Consider the following 18688-nt stretch of genomic DNA (forward strand, 5'->3'; position numbering starts at 1 on the left):
AGTTGCATAAAATAACATATTTCAGTCCTGCATTTGTATAATTTTGCCACTGGACATTAAGCAACCATTCATCATCATCATCATCATCATCATCATCATATAACTTGATCACTTACAAAAGTAACTTTGAATAAAATTTTAAGACATAAGTTTTTGTATTTTCATGATTTTGTAGGTAATGAAGGAAAGCTTTACATTGACCAAACCACATATTGCCGATACTTTTGTCACTCAGCTGATGGCAAACTGCCAAGAAAATGATGATGAAATCACATTCTCTAAAGAACATTTAAACAACTGTTTCAGTGAACTGGCGAGGAATGTCATGACTAGAGAGCGACATAATTATGAAAGGTAGACAACTCTTCAATTCTGTACCTTTTTGGCCTCACATGGTCATTGATGAGTCTGTTTTAGATGAAACATGCTTCTGGTGTAGAAATTTTTAATCCTGGTATCTATGATATATTGTTGTTGGATACCATACATAAAATTGCTAAACTGAATCAATATAAAGAAATTTAGGATAATAAAATGATACAGCAACCCAACATCAAGGCTTCTTCAAAATTTTAAATCACCATACAGGTATTCACAATATAGCAAAAAAGATTTATGTATTCAGGTTTACTGTAAACTGTAAAAAAAGATATATTTTTCTGTAGATGTCAAGTTCCTTTACAATTACGAGTATAAAGTTTTCATGTAGTAAGAGTATTGTTTAACATGGAAATGAATGAAAGACAAGCTTATGGAAGTTCGCTACTCAGTTTCAAAATAACAAGCCTTGCATAACATTAATGTATATTGATAGGGGATAGATAAAGAAAACAAAAAAGCATAAAAAAAAAATATAGGTCAATATGCTTGTTTTCAAGATATAAGCCATTGAAATTTTTGCAGGAAAATGTTCTCTCTTGATTTTTCATAGCTTTATCATTGACAAGTTTAAGTTCTAAAAAACTATTAAAAAATAACAAAGATTTTAAAGGACTTTTATAGATGGCTTTTTATTATAAATGTAAAAGATTTATTTAAAAAAAAATGGGGGTCAGTGGGCAATCTTTACTAAGGCATTCAAATTGATAAACAAGAGGATTCCAAAAATCTGACAAAATTGCCAAAACATGACAAGTGAACATCCTTAAGGTCTTAGTAAGATTATAGGTAAGTAGCACTATAAGGTCCTCATTTCAATTTTCTAGCTTTAAAGATAAGGAAGGATGATGTTGTCTTATTTATTTTTTTTTTATTAAATTGTAGAAGACCATTATTCCTGTATTATGATGTTTCATGAAATGTTAATCACTTTTTGTTGTACACTTTGCATATGGACCATAATTTGGTATTCGGCCTTTGGTTTCTTTTTGTATCCTTTTTTATAAGTTATAAAATTTTAACTTTTATTTTGTGGGTTGTGTTGGTGTTAGAATAGTATGAATGGAACAATTGAGTTTTTCGAGAAAAAATTAATACATTTTGATTCACCGTTTACGTGACAGGAAACCAAACAGGAAACCAATCTTTATTTTCTTTATTTTGCACAATATAATTCAAAAGGCATAAATAAACACCATTACTAGTGTTACTTGCTTCATGTTAATATTTAAAATCTATTTTCAATGTTATATTAAAGTTTTTTTTAAACGTGACAGGAAACCATAAGAAACCGAAAGCATTTTTTTAGTTTTATTTTATTGCAAAATCTGCTTAAAATAATCTGAACAGTATACTTTTTCTTAAAATCCATCTTAAATGTAACAGTATTATAAAACTCCTAAATATGTGCTTGTTTTGAAAACAATTAGTACAATTTATTCAGAATTTTCCATATTTTCTTCATTGATACAGGATACCATAATCGTTGTATCTTGATGTTTTGGCCAAAAAAATATATTTATATTTGGTTTTGAAATTCCAGTTATATAAAATTTATTCCAAATCATTGGCAATGTAAAATTCTTTAAATCCAGTAAAGAAAAAAACTTTTAACTTGGAATTAAAATCTTTAAAATAGGCACCATGTGATATTTGTGACCTGTACACCATCTACATGGTTTCCACATTTTAACCTACTTTAGTGGGCTAAAATCAATAAAGTACTTCCTTTCAAGTCATGCCTGGTAAAAGTTTACTTTTCCTTTGACAAGTTTATTGCGTTTCTGAAAAGTGTTTGCAGAACATGAATAAAAAAAAATAATTAAAAATTGTGACAAAGTTACCAACTTTGTACATTCCTAGTGTAACGGTATATTAACATGCATTTTTCATTTAATTATCTTTATTCACCTAAAATATCCAGTAATATTTACTGCTGAAGCAAAATCAATCCAACGAACATCGGCACCATGATAAGAGACGTAATTTCGATTGAATTTTCCAAGGACCCTTTACATCGTTATTGGGAAACGTAGTGTGTTTAAACGTCAGTCAAATTTGAAATCGATTTTGTCAAGTCATTGGGCATTTATTTTCACACAAGATTGTATGTAACATTATGCACATAGGAATAATAATAGACCCCCGGCGCAATCTCTTTGAAAATTGTATTTTCCTTTTTTAAACAAGTCGAAACAAGTCTACAGATTATGTTTGCTAACATCCCGTTGGATACAAAAACAATGTTTAGAACTAGTATATCGTATGTCCAGCTGTAAGGGCGTGATCACATGTTAGTCACATGTTTCACGTATGACCGGAAATGATTAGAACTTAAGGACAAAAACAATTTTAATAAATAACTGGACTTCTGTTTCGTGTGAAATGTAACGCATAACGATAACGTCATTTTCTTACTTAATTATTACGAAGATCAAAACAAGAATGTAAATCATCTCTGATTTACCTGTTTGAACATCTCGCGAGAGTTCATATTTGCATATTGTTTTTAAGAATTCTATTACAACAAAGCAGATTACGTCATCTAAAATTTGCGTTACGAAATCGGACACAAAAATCACGCCACTGTTCTTACATCTGCTACATAAATACTTATAGTTCTCGGCATTTTCTTCTCACTATTCTTATTGGTCGATGTTCTTTGTTATTTGAAAGCAAAAGTTAAGAATTTGCCGGTGACGATTATCTATAAATCAGTCAGCGTTATGCTCTTCGGAAGCAAAAAGTAACGCGAGAAACGACACAAAAATACGGTTGTAGAATCTTTGAAATTCGTATATTTCAAATTTTTTTCTAGGGAAGAGTAGCATACACTTGTATGTTAATAAAAATAATGGCATCTTTAGATGTAGTTACAACTTTTCTTACAGTAATTCAAATTTTATCACTTTTCTATAGTTATAGGAAACAGAGCCCAATAGCAAATTATGGTCCATATGATTAATTTATACTTTGAAAGCTTTCATTATTATTTCAGTGGTGTTGATAGATAAAAATTTCTTTTTAATTTTTAGTTACTCCATGTATTATGAGAACCTTTTGAGAGTTCATCATCAGCTTTTGTACCAAAGAGAACAGGTAGTTATATTATCTTAAATCGTTTATTCAAACAAATTGCTGACAGATATTTTTTATAAGGTTCCAGTCATTTTATAAAGTACCAGTGATTTGCTCTGATAAACAACTAAATAAGTCAATGAAGTCTCATTGTATTCCAAGTTAAGCTCTTTTGTGTGTAGTTGATATATATTATCATATACCAGACTACAAAGGGAAACATTTAGATTTGAAAAAACAAACGTAAATAACAATAGAAAAAAACCAATTGATTAACTAAAATCTAGTATCATCAAAAATAAAAACCTTTCTCAAAATTTAATAACACCGAAGCAGTTGAAAGCAGTCACAAGGTATCTGCAATGTTATTTATGTGCTTTGACGGTTTTCATGCAAGATTGATTATGGCTGGGGTTCATCAGTAAATATTACATGCATATTCACAATGAATGATTTTTTACAGGAAGTAAAACAGTTGAGAGGTCAGTTAAATAGTGCACAGCGAGACATTATGGTAGAAGTTCAGACACACCTTGCAGAAAATGTTTATGATTTGTTGATGGGTAGGTTTTTATATACTAGAGTAAGGAATGGAAAAAGGGATTGTGTCTAAGAGATAACAACTTGACCAAAGAGCAGTAAACAGGCCCAAATAGTCTTTAACACAATGAGAAAATTCAACACCCAGAAGCAGGTTTCAGCTAGCCCCTTTAAAAATAAACTCTGTTGCATAACTTTTCAGATGTTTTTGGATTAAATATATTTTGTTGTATGACAAAATCAAATTTTAGAAACTTTTACTTTTTCAGAAAAAATCTAAAAAAACATGCTTTTTCTAGTAACGTCACAAAAATGAACAGTGACAAATCATGATATTTATATGGGAAATGTTCATCATCAGTTAAATTAACTCTAGAACTCAAATATATTCATTATATGCCACAATTTTATAAAAGTGGGGGTCCCAATGCTGTATAAAATTTGATTAAAAATATAATTATTTTTTCTCAAAGTTGTATTTATCTTTCAATCTAAATTTTCTCTAAACATGCCAGGTTGGTGAAATATTCTGCTTGTTGCTTTATTTCATCACCTTGCACTTTGATGACTTGATTAGTTTTTTACAGCAGTTGGGTCACATTTCTGACCAGTTAAGCAGTTAGGTTTGATAAATCAAATAGCAATTCGATCAAAATGTTAATTGATCAGCAACAGGTGGCAAGCACACTTACAGTCAAGTCACAGTAATAACTTGGAAGAACTTATACTTGTGTGACAAATGTCTGATCTCAAAAACAGTTTGAGGATGTAGAACACAGTTTGTTAGATTGCAATTTTTCATGTTTCATTGTAGAAGTGACAGCACTGCGAGCTAAGGTACATGAGATGAGAGAAATGAGTCTGACTCAAGAGGCTGATATTACTGATAGAGTCAGAAAACAGTATGAAGATGTGGTACACAGCTTGTTTGATAGCACTGCCAAACTCAAACTGAGACTGGATGAATTCAGGTAGAATAGAAAGAAATTACATACATACATGTCATTTTTACACTTTGTATAATTTCCTGTTTTTAAGACTGTGCCATCACCTATTTTAAATCCATTAATATATAAAGGATAATTTGCATAATTACATGAAACAATTGCTGCCAAATGTCATAAGGAAACCCAAACAATGTATACTGAAGTTGTATAAGTAGGTGAGAAAATGCAGCATACATAACAATGGTTCTAAGTATTTTACAGTATGAATTGACCAATATGTAAATTCAGTCAATCCAGATTGTTTCCCTAATTGGTCAATGATATTTGTCATTTGTGCTCAAACTCCAATACTTTTTCGTCGAGCCTTCAACTTATGTTGAAAAAGCGAGACATAGTGATCCTACATTCTGTTGGCGGCGGCATCCATAAATACTCTCTCTGTGGTTAAAGTTTTTGAAATTTTAATAACTTTCTTAAACTGTTCTGGTTTTTTACCAAACTATGACAGAAGCTTGTTTATAATCAAATGCTATATTTCCTGTTTTTCCGTGGGTTACTTATAAATGGACTTAGTTTTTTTTCCAGTTAACATTACATACAGTCTGCAGTTAAAGTTCTTTAAACATGTATTAGATTCATAAAGGAGGCGAGACACTGGGTTCCACAGAACCCTTAAGAATTTTTCCATGGATGAGTTGATTCAAAATCTTGGTTTGCCGGTATAAATTTCATAGTCACCTCAAAGAAAATGAATAAACAACTATTTTCAAATTTTAAAGTTGGATTTTTCAAATCTGATGTTTTTTCATGCAATCTAATTAGTTTCAATACATAATAGTTGAAATATTTTCTGTTTGCAGACATGAAATTCATGAAGATGTGAATACAGAAATTAACGATACCCGTAAAGAAGCATTAAATGAAATGGATGAAGTCAGGAACAAAAGTGAACAGGAAGCAGGCAAGTAGATTATTTAAAACTAGATTTATTTGCATATTGGGGATGGTTTATCATCCTAATCTTTCTAACAAATTGATTACATGTGTTAGAATTGAGCTGTCAGGTTTAATATTATTGAGACATGATGTTTTTATCTAATAAATCAATTTTCATTTGTTTGTAAAAAGAAATGGGAGAGTGATCAACACCTGCAATCCTTTATCTTCTACTTTAATAAAGCTAACACTACATTATTTCAAAACTGTCAAAAACTGTTTTTTCTCCTAAATTTTCATTAAATTCTCAGGAAATTATGTTTTCCAAGTCACAACTGCCAGTTTGAACTTACTTGAGATTTGTACCAGTAATTTGATAAACTAGGATTTCATTATGTGATCCCTTTTACTAAAATTCTATTCATTGTAAATGTAATGTCATCGTTTCACTGGATGAAAATATAGAATTATCAAAGAAATATTTTAACCATTTAGAAATTGTGAGAAGTATATAGATAACAGCACATTCAGAGTTCTCTTTGGTATTGAAGCGAAATTCTAAAATATAGAATTAATAAAGCAGCAACATTTCACTGATACTGAGAGTGTCTGACAACCATAATGGCATATTTTAATATTACCCATAGTCTTAAAATTTGTATACCAGATTTTAGATGATATATTAATTTTTTCAGAGGATGAATTAATGAAGAGATATCTGGAGAAATCTGATGATTTACGAAATCTTCAGTCAAATAATCATCAGTTAAACATGGGATTTATGAAAATGAAGGCAATGAATGGATGGAAACAACAACATTTCCAAGTTAAATTCTTAAAAAAGGTTTGTATTTCAAATGAAGCTTTTAGTTTGCTAACTAAATTTTGCCGTGGAATATTGAAAAATTGTATGAAAATCATACTTTTTCCGCACTTATTTTTGCCAAAAAAATGTTTTTTTAAAATGTTGAGTTGAATTTTTTATACATAAACATAGACCAAATAAATTATTTTTGCAAGCAGATCAATTTTCACTAATATACTGTCTAAATCTTTTTGAACAGACATACTAATTTACAAGCAAAATATTTCAATATGGATTGGTGCTTCCTTTCAGAGATCAAACAAGAATCTGTTGAAAATCTTTGAACTTAAAATTCTTCTTAATATTTTTGCAACACACTTGATGGTTATATGAATTATTACTCTGATAGGTCCTAAATAATTTGTTACATGAACAATAACAAATTCAATTTATTTCATGTTCTAGGTTGGTGAGTTGTCAAAAGATGCTGAAAGTTCTAAAAAGCAAAATATTCAATTAGAAATGAAAGCAAAAGAGGAGATTATCTCCCTTAGAAAACAGCTAATGGCTATCAAGACAGCATTAAACAGAGCTGAGAGGGAATACAGTGACATTAAAAAGAAATTGGAGAAGGAGGTATGAAAATAATAAAAGAAATGTTTATGTTCCAGACCATACGAGTATTTGGACCGTACGCGTACGTTCCGGACCGTATACGTATACTCGTAGTCCGACCATACGCGTACGGTCCAGCTGACCATACATGTTTTGGTATCATATGGGTTAAATTAAAAAAAAATAAACAATAACCAAAAATTTGTAGCTTAGTTCTCCAAGATGCTATTTTTACATCAGATGAGTAAGTGAATAAGCGTACAATTGAAATTAAATGTTTGTTTTTTCTATATCTGAATCCCGTTTTTGTACTCTCGCTCCAGTTGACACTAACTACCACAGGCCTTTAATTAATTACTGACATGCTAATTACAGGAGATTAACAGATTAAACTAGCGTGACCTTTTTAAAAAGTTAGAATATTAAGTTTTCATTTCAATATCAATTGAACTTTTTATATTAATTTGAGATATAAGATTTTTTTATCTGTTATTTACATTTGTATCTGATAAACTTGACCATCTTCTTATTATTAGTTGGACCGTACTCGTACGGTCCGACCGTATACGTATTTTGAAAAAATACGCATACGGTCCAGACCGTACACATACGGTCCAAATGCTCGTACGGTCTGGAACATTTATAAAACAATTATATTTAGACCATAGACATTATTTTTCAGTAGAAATCAAAAGAAGATACAATATTACGTCTATTTAAAAATATATAAATCATATAAAGGTAAAGTACAGTACATGGACTAAGTTCTGCATTCAGCTTTGACTCGTTGAGCTATAATTAAAAATGGAAAAAATATTGTATTTATCTGTATTATTTTCTGAAGGATCATTGACTGAATTCTATTTGTATAAAACGCATATAATATTTGTAATTAATAATTTATAAAGTTTTTGATAGTTTATACACATATTATTAATTTTTTCCATTCAGGAGATTTATTATTAAATTAATTTTTATCTTCAGCTCAAAGAAAAACAAAAGAGATTACATGAAGAACAACAACAAGCCTATAACAGGAGACACCTTGAACAGACTACAAAAGAAAACATGAATATATTGGTAATATCTTTATATAGATGATTGTAATGATGATTATATTGGTGATATTGGCAAAGTGAGGTTTTGTCATCAATTTGCATCCATCGTCTGTCTGTCTGTTGTCATCTTTAAAGTTTTCCTTAAGACTCTCAACCTAAAACTACTCAATGGAGTGAAATCAAAACATGTCTGATCTGCTATGAAGATTCTGATTTTTGGCCATGTTGATAAAAAATAGAAATAAAACATAGAGTTGAACTTCAGTTTTTGGCTGATATCTCAAAAACTATAATAATTATAGAAACACTAGAAGGGAGAAATCATTTGTACAACAAGCTCTTTATCTATTGTTGCTGAAATGAGGATTTTTATTATGCCCCATTTATGGGCATTATGTTTTCTTGTCTGTGCCTATGTTCATCCGTTGTTCTTCCATCTGTCCCGCTTGAGGTTAAAGTTTTTGGTCAAGGTTGTTTATGATGAAGTTGAAGTCCAATCAATTTGATACTTAGTACACATGTTCCCTATCATATGATCTTTCTAATTTAAATGCCAATTTACAATTTTTACCCCATTATCATGGTCCACGGAACATAGAAAATAATAGTGTGGAATGGGAATATCCATGTCCTATGGACACGTTCTTGTTTTTTATTGTTTTTTTTGGGGTTTTTTTTGCAGTTTGGACTTTTATCTTAAACTATAGGAGCTAAGTTACACATGTTAATAGAAAAAATATCAGCAAGACAAAGAATAAATAGTATGTAATTGTAAAGGTCCTAGTTGATAGACCTCTTGCTGTACATATTACTGTAAGTTAATCAGGAATATGTTGGTCGTCCTTATAGAGGTGGGGGGGGGGGGGTGGAGTTTCCATGGCACTTTGAAAAATACATTTGTTGTTAATATACTCTTATTGAAAATTCAAAAAAATTTGGTCACATGGAAAAATGGATGAGATCTTTATTGAAACTTTTTTATTTTTTTTTTTTTTTCGTTAAATGATACCCTTTTAACCAAGAGTACATTTCTAATTTAAAATGTTTTACAATCCATTTCTTTATAATTTTCTTTTTTCATTTTAGGTCAGAGAACTTGATGATAGGGAAACAAGACTCAAGCTTATTACAGATGAGAAGGATAAGCATGAACGTCTTCGTCATATCAAGGAAGAAAAAATATCTAAAGATATAGATGTTATCAAAAAACAGCTAACTCATGAAAGGCATTTAAAATTAGATGCATTTAACAGAGTTGATGATTTACAAACACAGGTATACAACTATCTATAATAAGCCACACTAGCCAGTGGTCTTGACTGTTGCTTGTAATTCTTCTGCCCAAGGTCCTCAACTTGCCTGAAGTTCATGCACTTCCAGACTTTCTTGGTAGAAACTATTAAAGTCAAACATATTACTATGTTTAAAGTAAGAAATATTGGACAAAATTATCCAAATTTTAAAAAGTTACGTTTTGTTTTCAAATTTTGAGTTGTATGTTTTGTTTTAAAGTCAATAGTATTTAAAATATACAAAGATTAAACTCCAGCGATTAAACTATGTAAAATACTTGTAAGGATTACGTTTAAGTATAAAACAAAACATGCAAATTTTGATGAAGGTTTTTTGGTACATATGAAAAACATTAAATACGGTAAAGAATCGAACAAAATACGATTTTAACTAATCTTTTTTTATAGGAAGTATCACTTCAAAAAGTTCTGAATATTTTAAAAATGATTTTGCAACCCTGACAACAGATGATATATTTTATCATGCTTTCTTGAGAGATTCTGAACTGTTTTCTGGAAGTAGGTTACACTTCTTGAACATTACAGAATCAATTGTTGCCTACATGTCTCATTGGCACTCATACCATATCTTCCTTTATCTACATAACTGAATTAATTATACCCCCGCTTTAAAAAAGGGGGGGGTATACTGTTTTACCTCTGTCTGTCCGTCAGTCCATCCGTCAGTCAGTCCGTCCCATGAAACTTTCGTCACATTTTTCTCAGGAACTACAATACAAGGATTTCTGAAATTTGGTTTCAGGGTTTATCTAAGTCAGCTATACCGTGTGGTGCGTTTTCAGATTCATCACTTGACAACTTCCTGTTTACCGAACACTTGTATGATTTTACACATATAGCCAAGTTGAAAATTTTCGTCACATTTTTCTCAGGAACTACAATACAAGGATTTCTGAAATTTAGTTTCAGGGTTTATCTAAGTCAGCTATACTGTGTGATGCGTTTTCAGATTGATCACTTGACAACTTCCTGTTTACAGAACACTTGTATGATTTTACACATGATAGCCAAGTTGAAAATTTTCGTAACATTTTTCTCAGGAACTACAATACAAGGATTTCTGAAATTTGGTTTCAGGATTTATATAAGTCAGCTATACCGTGTGATGCGTTTTCAGATTCATCACTCGACAACTTCCTGTTTACCGAACACTTGCATATTTTTACACTATTAATATTATCCACTTGCGGCGGGGGTATCATCAGTGAGCAGTAGCTCGCAGTTTCACTTGTTTTATTTAAGGTATATGACTTGGAGAGTGTTATGATAAACAGAACACAGTCAGCTATATCTTATTCTCCAGCTCCTACTAGTAAGTATCTGTAACTTGGATTTTACCCTGTCCAAAGGTAGGAACTTTTTGGTTTTTTAACCTTTCCAAGAGAGAGAGGGATTCAGTGCTTGACATCTATCAACCTGTCTATACCATGAAATTTTGGTTGCATTTTTCTACAAAAATACTGTATATCAAAGCTTCCTGAAATTGTTTATCAAACTTCATCTGAGAATGATTTTTTGTATGATACATTTTCATATTCATTACTAATCCACTTTCTATTTACTGAATAGATATACATCTAACAGATATGGCCACATATGAAATATTCATTAAATTTTTCTCAGGATCTACAACAACAAAAACGAGACAGAAGATACCACTGGAACAGTCTGAAATTTGAAGTTTTTCAAATATGGCCATATATGAATTTATCTTCACATTTCAGTAAATATGGGGACTTTATAATCTGATGCTTAGTGTAGATGCTCTCTGCACATTAAGAATTGATTATATTAAACTGTAGGAAGTTGTACAATATTTTTTGTTCCAATCATTAAACTAGTATGCTGAACCTTTTTATCTTGTGAATGAAAGCAAATATTACCAAAAATTATTGGTTGAGTTTGGTTAAGCTTTTTGGAAAGCTTATACTTATGTGGTATTAACAATTTCAGCCAAAACTCGCTCAAGCAGGATCCATTCAGCTACCCAGAGACAGAGTGAGTCCAGTAGGACCTCCACATCAATGTGGCCTCCACCAGTTACCTGGCCAGCCAATCGTAGTCTGACACCAGGGCCTGTTAGTGCTATGGACCAGATGAATAACTTGGATGGCAAAAAGATTCAAAGGCCAAAAACTGTATGTATAAACTCCTTTGTTTTTGCTCATTCCAAAATCAATTATTTATATTATTTATTGAATATAAGTCAGGTTCTTTATTTATGGATAGAATATTCTAATGAGCTCAATGTGGTGCCACGTGTACAGTTAGGTCTTAAATTCAATTCAATAAGTATATTTTTTACATTTACTTGTTCTATGGGATGCAAGCATCTTCAATTAAAATATCCCTGGTTTATATATATTTATAAATATGTTTGCTATAAATAATTGAAATTTTACATTTTATATAAGCCATAACATTTGCAAATAAGTAATGCACTTTGTACAGTATAGATTGACCCTCAGTCAAGATGTTATTATATTTTAAAGTATTTTCTTTAGGCATGTGGTGTTAGAACAGAGTGTAAGCAATTTTGACTTTCAGTTGATTATATGTTGGCCTCAATGAAGTTAAGCAGGACAAATGGAATACTCCCTGCATAGGTGGATCCAGGGGATCACTTAAGCATGACTGTTGTGAGCCCCCTCTTATGGCTGTCAGTGGACAACCCTTATATAAAGTTTTGGATCCAACACTGCCCTGGCATCCATATCCATAATTAGTTATTAAAAACTTAAACATACATAAAACTCTACAAAAAATGCACATGATTCTGACCCTGTACAATAAGATTAAGGTCACATACACCATATTTGTCACTCACTGGCTTTGATTCAGATTTACATCCAAGTTAACTAAGACAATTTAGTATCATCTGGATGTATAACAGCCTCCCTCAAAAAATATGTCATAAATGCATTTAATGATTAAGTTCTGCATGTTTTCCTTAACTAGTTGGGAGACTTGTTGTTAGAATGCATCTGGGATCAGTCTACCACTAAACATAAGTCGCATGAAAGCAGAGGCGGATTTAGAGGGTTTTTAAAATCAGTACTGAAACAATACCAACAAAATCAGTTATTTTGTACTGAAACAATACCAACAAAATCAGTTATTTTTTACTGAAACAGTACTGACAAAATCAGTATTGGAAGAGTGTACTGAATATATAGAATAAGTAATTGTACTGTTTTTGTGTAATAATAAACAGTACTGAATTAATAGAAAGTATAACATTACAAGTTTTCAGTCTTGCCGAACAGTACTGATATGTACAAGGGTAGAAATGTACCAAAAAAACGTGGGTAAATTCTTGGTAGTGTAGGCTCCCCCCTTTTTGTGGGAAAAATTTGGTTTATTATTTAGAGAATCACTGAAGAATGACTGGAGCGGGCCCCCTCTTAGGCAGTCAGTGGTTGTAATTTTTTGGGTTTTTTTTCACCTTGGTATATTAGGGCTGCTGGAATCAGTTCATTAGATCCTGATGGTTTAGGATACTAGTATGTTTGTATAACAACACATCTCATTTTTGTTGTAAAGCCTTCCTCCCTTCCAGTATAAGAAATATTGGCTTTACATTTATTAAATAGTTGGAAATTTAGTAACAAAACTGATTTTCTGCAGATTGTCTAACTTTGACACCATACTCCTGTAACAGTATGGTTGAGTCCTCTTTAAAAATATGGGGAAAATATGACTAGTTACACATTCAGACACATGTTCAATTGATTTTTTATATGAAATTTATATTAACATGTCCTTTAATGTTGTAAAAATATATAAATAGATATTTGGAGTGGAAAAAATGTGGAACCTGGGGTATTTGTCCTGCTCTACTGACAGTTCTAGTTTATTCTGCTTTTATTGAACCTTGTTCATGTTATTGTCTCTATTTCATAAAAGGCAAGATTACCCAGTTTATCTTTTCACAATGGATCTATGTTACAGATGATTTCGAATTTGTTAATTCAGAAATTTTTGCAGTGTTTTTATTGTCAAGTAAATTGAAATGTGATAGGTTTCACCATAGTCAAAATTTTGATAGCTTATTTTATATGCAGAATTTTTCATAAATGGCAATGCTTAATCTTGCATATTTTTTTTTTTGTTCAACAATTTTCCCAATTCAAAAATTTCTGAATTTACGGTATTTTAATTTTAATTACTGCATGAAGGCAAATCATTGTTCTGTAGAGGGTTTTTACAAATCAATTAAAAAATTGTCTCTGTTATTAATTATTTTTTACTTCTTGATTAAGGTTGAGTTTTAATTGAAGTTAGAATAATATCCATATTGTAAATAATACAGATTCCCCGAAACAAAAATAAAGCAAATTTGTATATATATAATTACATAAATATTCAATATTAATACACTCATTTGGTGTATATTTATTTAGTTTACTTAAATGGAAGTTTTTAATTATATTTTGAGTTAAAGAATAGTATAAGATAATGCTGTAGAAGATAAGTATACCCTAACATATGATCATAGTCATCTATCCAGGCATATTCATGGACAACAATACAAACAATAAAACAAACAGTGCAATGAATCGAATATTCATGAGTTAATAATTGTCATTTACATATTTTAGGTTGGAGGTAGACTGAGAAGTAGAATAGCTGACCAGCTGTTGAATGAATTGGATTTAGATAAACATCGAATAATAGTACAGTTAGAAGAGCTGCAATTTGAAAGTGGAAAATAGTTTATTCATATTGAACATTAATTTTCTTAATGCATGAATAGAATTTATAGAAAGCTTTGCTATGCATTTTTATATTACTGTGTAATGCATTTTACTGCTTTGTAAATCATTTAGTCTGGAAGGATTTTAAGAATTTTTTTAAGATAACCTTGTTGATGGCTATGTAAAAAGTAGCCACATTTATGTCTCACACTCTAGAAAAAAATCAAACATTGTCAGCATCTTGTAGTTGGCATTTGATTATATCACTGTAAGGGCCTGGTTTTATTCCTGTTCACATTGTGGATGAAAAACATCACCTGAGTTTGACATTCAAAACTCTGTTTTTCTAGTGGCCATTGAATATTCTTGACTATTATTTTTATCAAATAAAGATATCTGGCATATAAATGAAAATCCCAAACTTGTTTTGGCTTAGTGGTCCATAGCATTGATCAAATGACATTAGTCTTCTTGTTGATCATATAACCTTGGAAGAGAGACACACATTTTAGTGTAACAGAACATATTCAGTTTTTATCTTGGGAACATACATGTAGAATAAGTTATAAAATCATGACCTGCAGTTCATCAGCTGGAATATGATACAACAATATTTGTTTTGTATTATAAGCTTAGTAGTTGAAAAGTTTCCAATCTTTTCCAAGAAATAGGTTATGAAAAGTTCTTAATATAAATTGAAGAGGAAGATGTGCCAAGAAAATAATTTGGAGCCTTTTAGGTAAAATCTTGTTAAATATTTCTGAGGTTCTTATCCACTAACATATTATTTCATCAGAATTAGCAATTAGAATTACACACAAAATTTAAAAAACGCAATATTTTCCCTATCAAGTCAGTAATTATATCAAATTTAATTTATTTTTTAAGTTACTATACAGCCTTTTCAGTGAACAATTTCAAAGCAATTACTTTGTTATATAGACAGAATGAACAACCCCAATAATGAGTCAGTTCATCACCTCTCTTGGGTGATATCCCAATAACCAAGAAAGGTGGCTTGTCGGATTGTGAAATCTTAAAATGCTGTAAGAAGGTTAGTGTTGCATTTATAAATGGAATCATTCCGTCCAAAATATTCTGTGATATATTTGCTATTTAAATTATATACACATTTATCCTTATTTTTTTGTTATCTTAAAAACTATTTTATATTGTTAATATCCATTTTCAGTTTTTTTATAACTTGTATTGTTAGTCTATTTTGTGTGTTTTTTAATGTCCATAAAAGTCTTAAACCATATATTGTACAGTGTTTATTTATTATATAATGTGTTATCTATACAACAGTTCGAATCAGGGTTTCCAAAAAATTCAAATTATTATCAAGGCAAATTGGATCTTTTCCAGAATATAAAGAGATTGTTTCCACTGTTACGATACAAATTCTTCTTGCATTAATAAGAACCTTTGTTAAAGACTTTCAATGCTACTCTAAAGAGTTTCGCTTGGATTTATATTTTTCTGAACTACAGATATATGGTATGATTGACAATCAGACAACTATCCACAAAAGTTCCTTCAGCATAGTTTTGTCTTTTATATTTCTTCAGTTTATACAAGATGACCATTTTGAGGTAAAAATGGCATTGGGGTATTCAATCCAATTTCTGGTCTCTACCGATGTAAATTACATATAGACAGGTTTTCTCTCTTGCAACATATCACTATAAGTGCCATATCTGTAAGAGCCAAAAAGATAAAGGGTAGGTGACCAATCTAAATTACAAAGTGCAATAACTCTTGGAGATTCTGTAGATGAGTAATTGCTCGAAGAGATTCTGTAGATGAGTAATTGCCGAAGAGATTCTGTAGGTGAGATATTGCCAAAAGAGATTCTGTAGATGAGTAATTGCCCGAAGAAATTCTGTAGATGAGATATTGCCGAAAGAGATTCTGTAGGTGAGTAGTTGTGCCCAGAGATTCTGCAGATAAGTAGTTGCCCAAAGAGATTCTGTAGATAAGTAGTTGCCCAAAGAGATTCTACAGATAAGTAGTTGCCCAAAGAGATTCTGTAGGTGAGTAGTTGTGCAAAGAGATTCTGCAGATGAGTAGTGTCCAGAGATTCTGCAGATAAGTAGTTGCCCAAAGAGATTCTGCAGATAAGAAGTTGCCAAAAGAGATTCTGTAGGTGAGATGTTGCCCAAAGAGATTTTGTAGGTGAGTAGTTGTGCTAAGATATTCTGCAGATAAGTAGTTGCCCAAAGAGATTCTGTAGGTGAGTAGTGCTAAGAGATTCTGGTGTCGGGAAGTTGCCAAAAGAGATTCTGTAGGTGAGAGGTGCAATGAGATTCTGCAGATGAGAAGTTGCCAAACGAAATTCTGCAAATGGGTAGTTGCTAAAAGAGATTTTGTAGGTGAGTAGTTGTGCTTAGATATTCTGCAGATAAGTAGTTGCCCAAAGAGATTCTGTATGTAAGTAGTTGTGCAAAGAGATTCTGTAGGTGAGTAGTTGTGCTAAGAGATTCTGCAGATAAGTTGTTGCCCAAAGAGATTCTGTATGTGAGATGTGCAAAGAGATTCTGTAGGTGGGAAGTTGCCAAAAGATAATCTGTAGGTGAGTAGTTGTGCAAAGAGATTCTATAGGTGAGTAGTTTGGCAAAAAGATTATGCAGGTGAGAAGTTGTGCTAAGAGATTCTGCAGATAAGTAGTTAACCAAAGAGATTCTGAAGATAAGTAGTTGCCCAAAGAGAAGATGTAGGTGAGTAGTTGTGCAAAGATATTCTGCAGATAAGTAGTTGCCCAAAGAGATTCTGTAGGTGAGTAGTTCTGCAAAGAGATTCTACAGATGAGTAGTTGTGTCCAGAAATTCTGCAGATAAGTAGTTGTGTCCAGAGATTCTGCAGATAAGAAGTTGCCAAAAGAGATTCTGTAGGTGAGAAGTTGCCCAAAGAGATTTTGTAGGTGAGTAGTTGTGCTAAGATATTCTGCAGATAAGTAGTTGCCCAAAGAGATTCTGCAGATAAGTAGTTGCCCAAAGAGATTCTGTAAGTGATTAGTTGTGCAAAGAGATTCTGCAGATGAATAGTGTCCAGATATTCTGCAGATAAGTAGTTGCCCAAAGAGATTCTGTATGTGAGATGTGCAAAGAGATTCTGTAGGTGGGAAGTTGCCAAAAGATATTCTGTAGGTGAGTAGTTGTGCTCAGATATTCTGCAGATAAGTAGTTTCCAAAAGAGATTCTGTAGGTGAGTAGTGCTAAGAGATTCTGGTGTCGGGAAGTTGCCAAAAGAGATTCTGTAGGTGAGAGGTTGTGCAATGAGATTCTGCAGATGAGAAGTTGCCAAAAGAAATTCTGCAAATGGGTAGTTGCTAAAAGAGATTCTGTAGGTGAGTAGTTGTGCTAAGATATTCTGCAGATAAGTAGTTTCCAAAAGAGATTCTGTAGGTGAGTAGTGCTAAGAGATTCTGGTGTCGGGAAGTTGCCAAAAGAGATTCTGTAGGTGAGAGGTTGTGCAATGAGATTCTGCAGATGAGAAGTTGCCAAAAGAAATTCTGCCAATGGGTAGTTGCTAAAAGAGATTCTGTAGGTGAGTAGTTGTGCTTAGATATTCTGCAGATAAGTAGTTACCCAAAGAGATTCTGTATGTGAGTAGTTGTGCAAAGAGATTCTGTAGGTGAGTAGTTGTGCTAAGAGATTCTGCAGATAAGAAGTTGCCCAAAGAGATTCTGTATGTGAGATGTGCAAAGAGATTCTGTAGGTGGGAAGTTGCCAAAAGATATTCTGTAGGTGAGTAGTTGTGCAAAGAGATTCTATAGGTGAGTAGTTTGGCAAAGAGATTATGCAGATGAGAAGTTGTGCTAAGACATTCTGCAGATAAGTAGTTGCCCAAAGAGATTCTGCAGATAAGTAGTTGCCCAAAGAGATGATGTAGGTGAGTAGTTGTGCTTAGAGATGCTGTAGGTGAGTAGTTGTGCAAAGATATTCTACGAATAAGTAGTTGCCCAAAGAGATTATGTATGTGAGTAGTTGTGCAAACAAATTCTGTATTTAAGATGTTATGCAAAGAGATTCTGCAGATAAGTAGTTGCCCAAAGAGATTCTGTAGGTGAGTAGTTGTGCAAAGAGATTCTGCAGATGAGTAGTTGTGTCCAGAGATTCTGCAGATAAATAGTTGCCCAAAGGGATTCTGCAGATAAGAAGTTGCCAAAAGAGATTCTGTAGGTGAGAAATTGCCCAAAGAGATTCTGAAGGTGAGTAGTTGTGCTAAGATATTCTGCAGATAAGTAGTTGCCCAAAGAGATTCTATAGGTGAGTAGTGCTAAGAGATTCTGTTGTCGGGAAGTTGCCAAAAGAGATTC

The 18688-nt window shown here is 31.9% G+C and overlaps 1 protein-coding gene across 4 annotated transcripts in view; it reads left to right on the plus strand.

Annotated features, from left to right (window-relative positions):
* The window catches only part of LOC139490639 (uncharacterized), a 71621-nt gene extending 55995 nt beyond the window's left edge, over positions 1-15626 (plus strand). For 3 of the 4 annotated variants that reach the window (XM_071277556.1, XM_071277549.1, XM_071277540.1), the window contains 12 exons: positions 176-354; positions 3414-3477; positions 3920-4019; positions 4811-4967; positions 5804-5904; positions 6575-6723; positions 7150-7320; positions 8284-8379; positions 9444-9632; positions 10913-10982; positions 11624-11808; positions 14272-15626. In XM_071277556.1, the coding sequence (XP_071133657.1) occupies positions 176-354; positions 3414-3477; positions 3920-4019; positions 4811-4967; positions 5804-5904; positions 6575-6723; positions 7150-7320; positions 8284-8379; positions 9444-9632; positions 10913-10982; positions 11624-11808; positions 14272-14385 (1575 nt within the window). In that variant the 3' untranslated portion in view covers positions 14386-15626. Of the gene's footprint in view, positions 1-175; positions 355-3413; positions 3478-3919; positions 4020-4810; positions 4968-5803; positions 5905-6574; positions 6724-7149; positions 7321-8283; positions 8380-9443; positions 9633-10912; positions 10983-11623; positions 11809-12174; positions 12197-14271 lie in introns of all 4 variants that reach the window. The other variant, XM_071277565.1, reaches the window with a different exon arrangement.
* The last annotated feature ends 3062 nt before the right edge of the window (positions 15627-18688 follow it).

Source organism: Mytilus edulis, chromosome 1 (assembly GCF_963676685.1).
Source record: "Mytilus edulis chromosome 1, xbMytEdul2.2, whole genome shotgun sequence".
Classification (NCBI taxonomy): domain Eukaryota; kingdom Metazoa; phylum Mollusca; class Bivalvia; order Mytilida; family Mytilidae; genus Mytilus; species Mytilus edulis.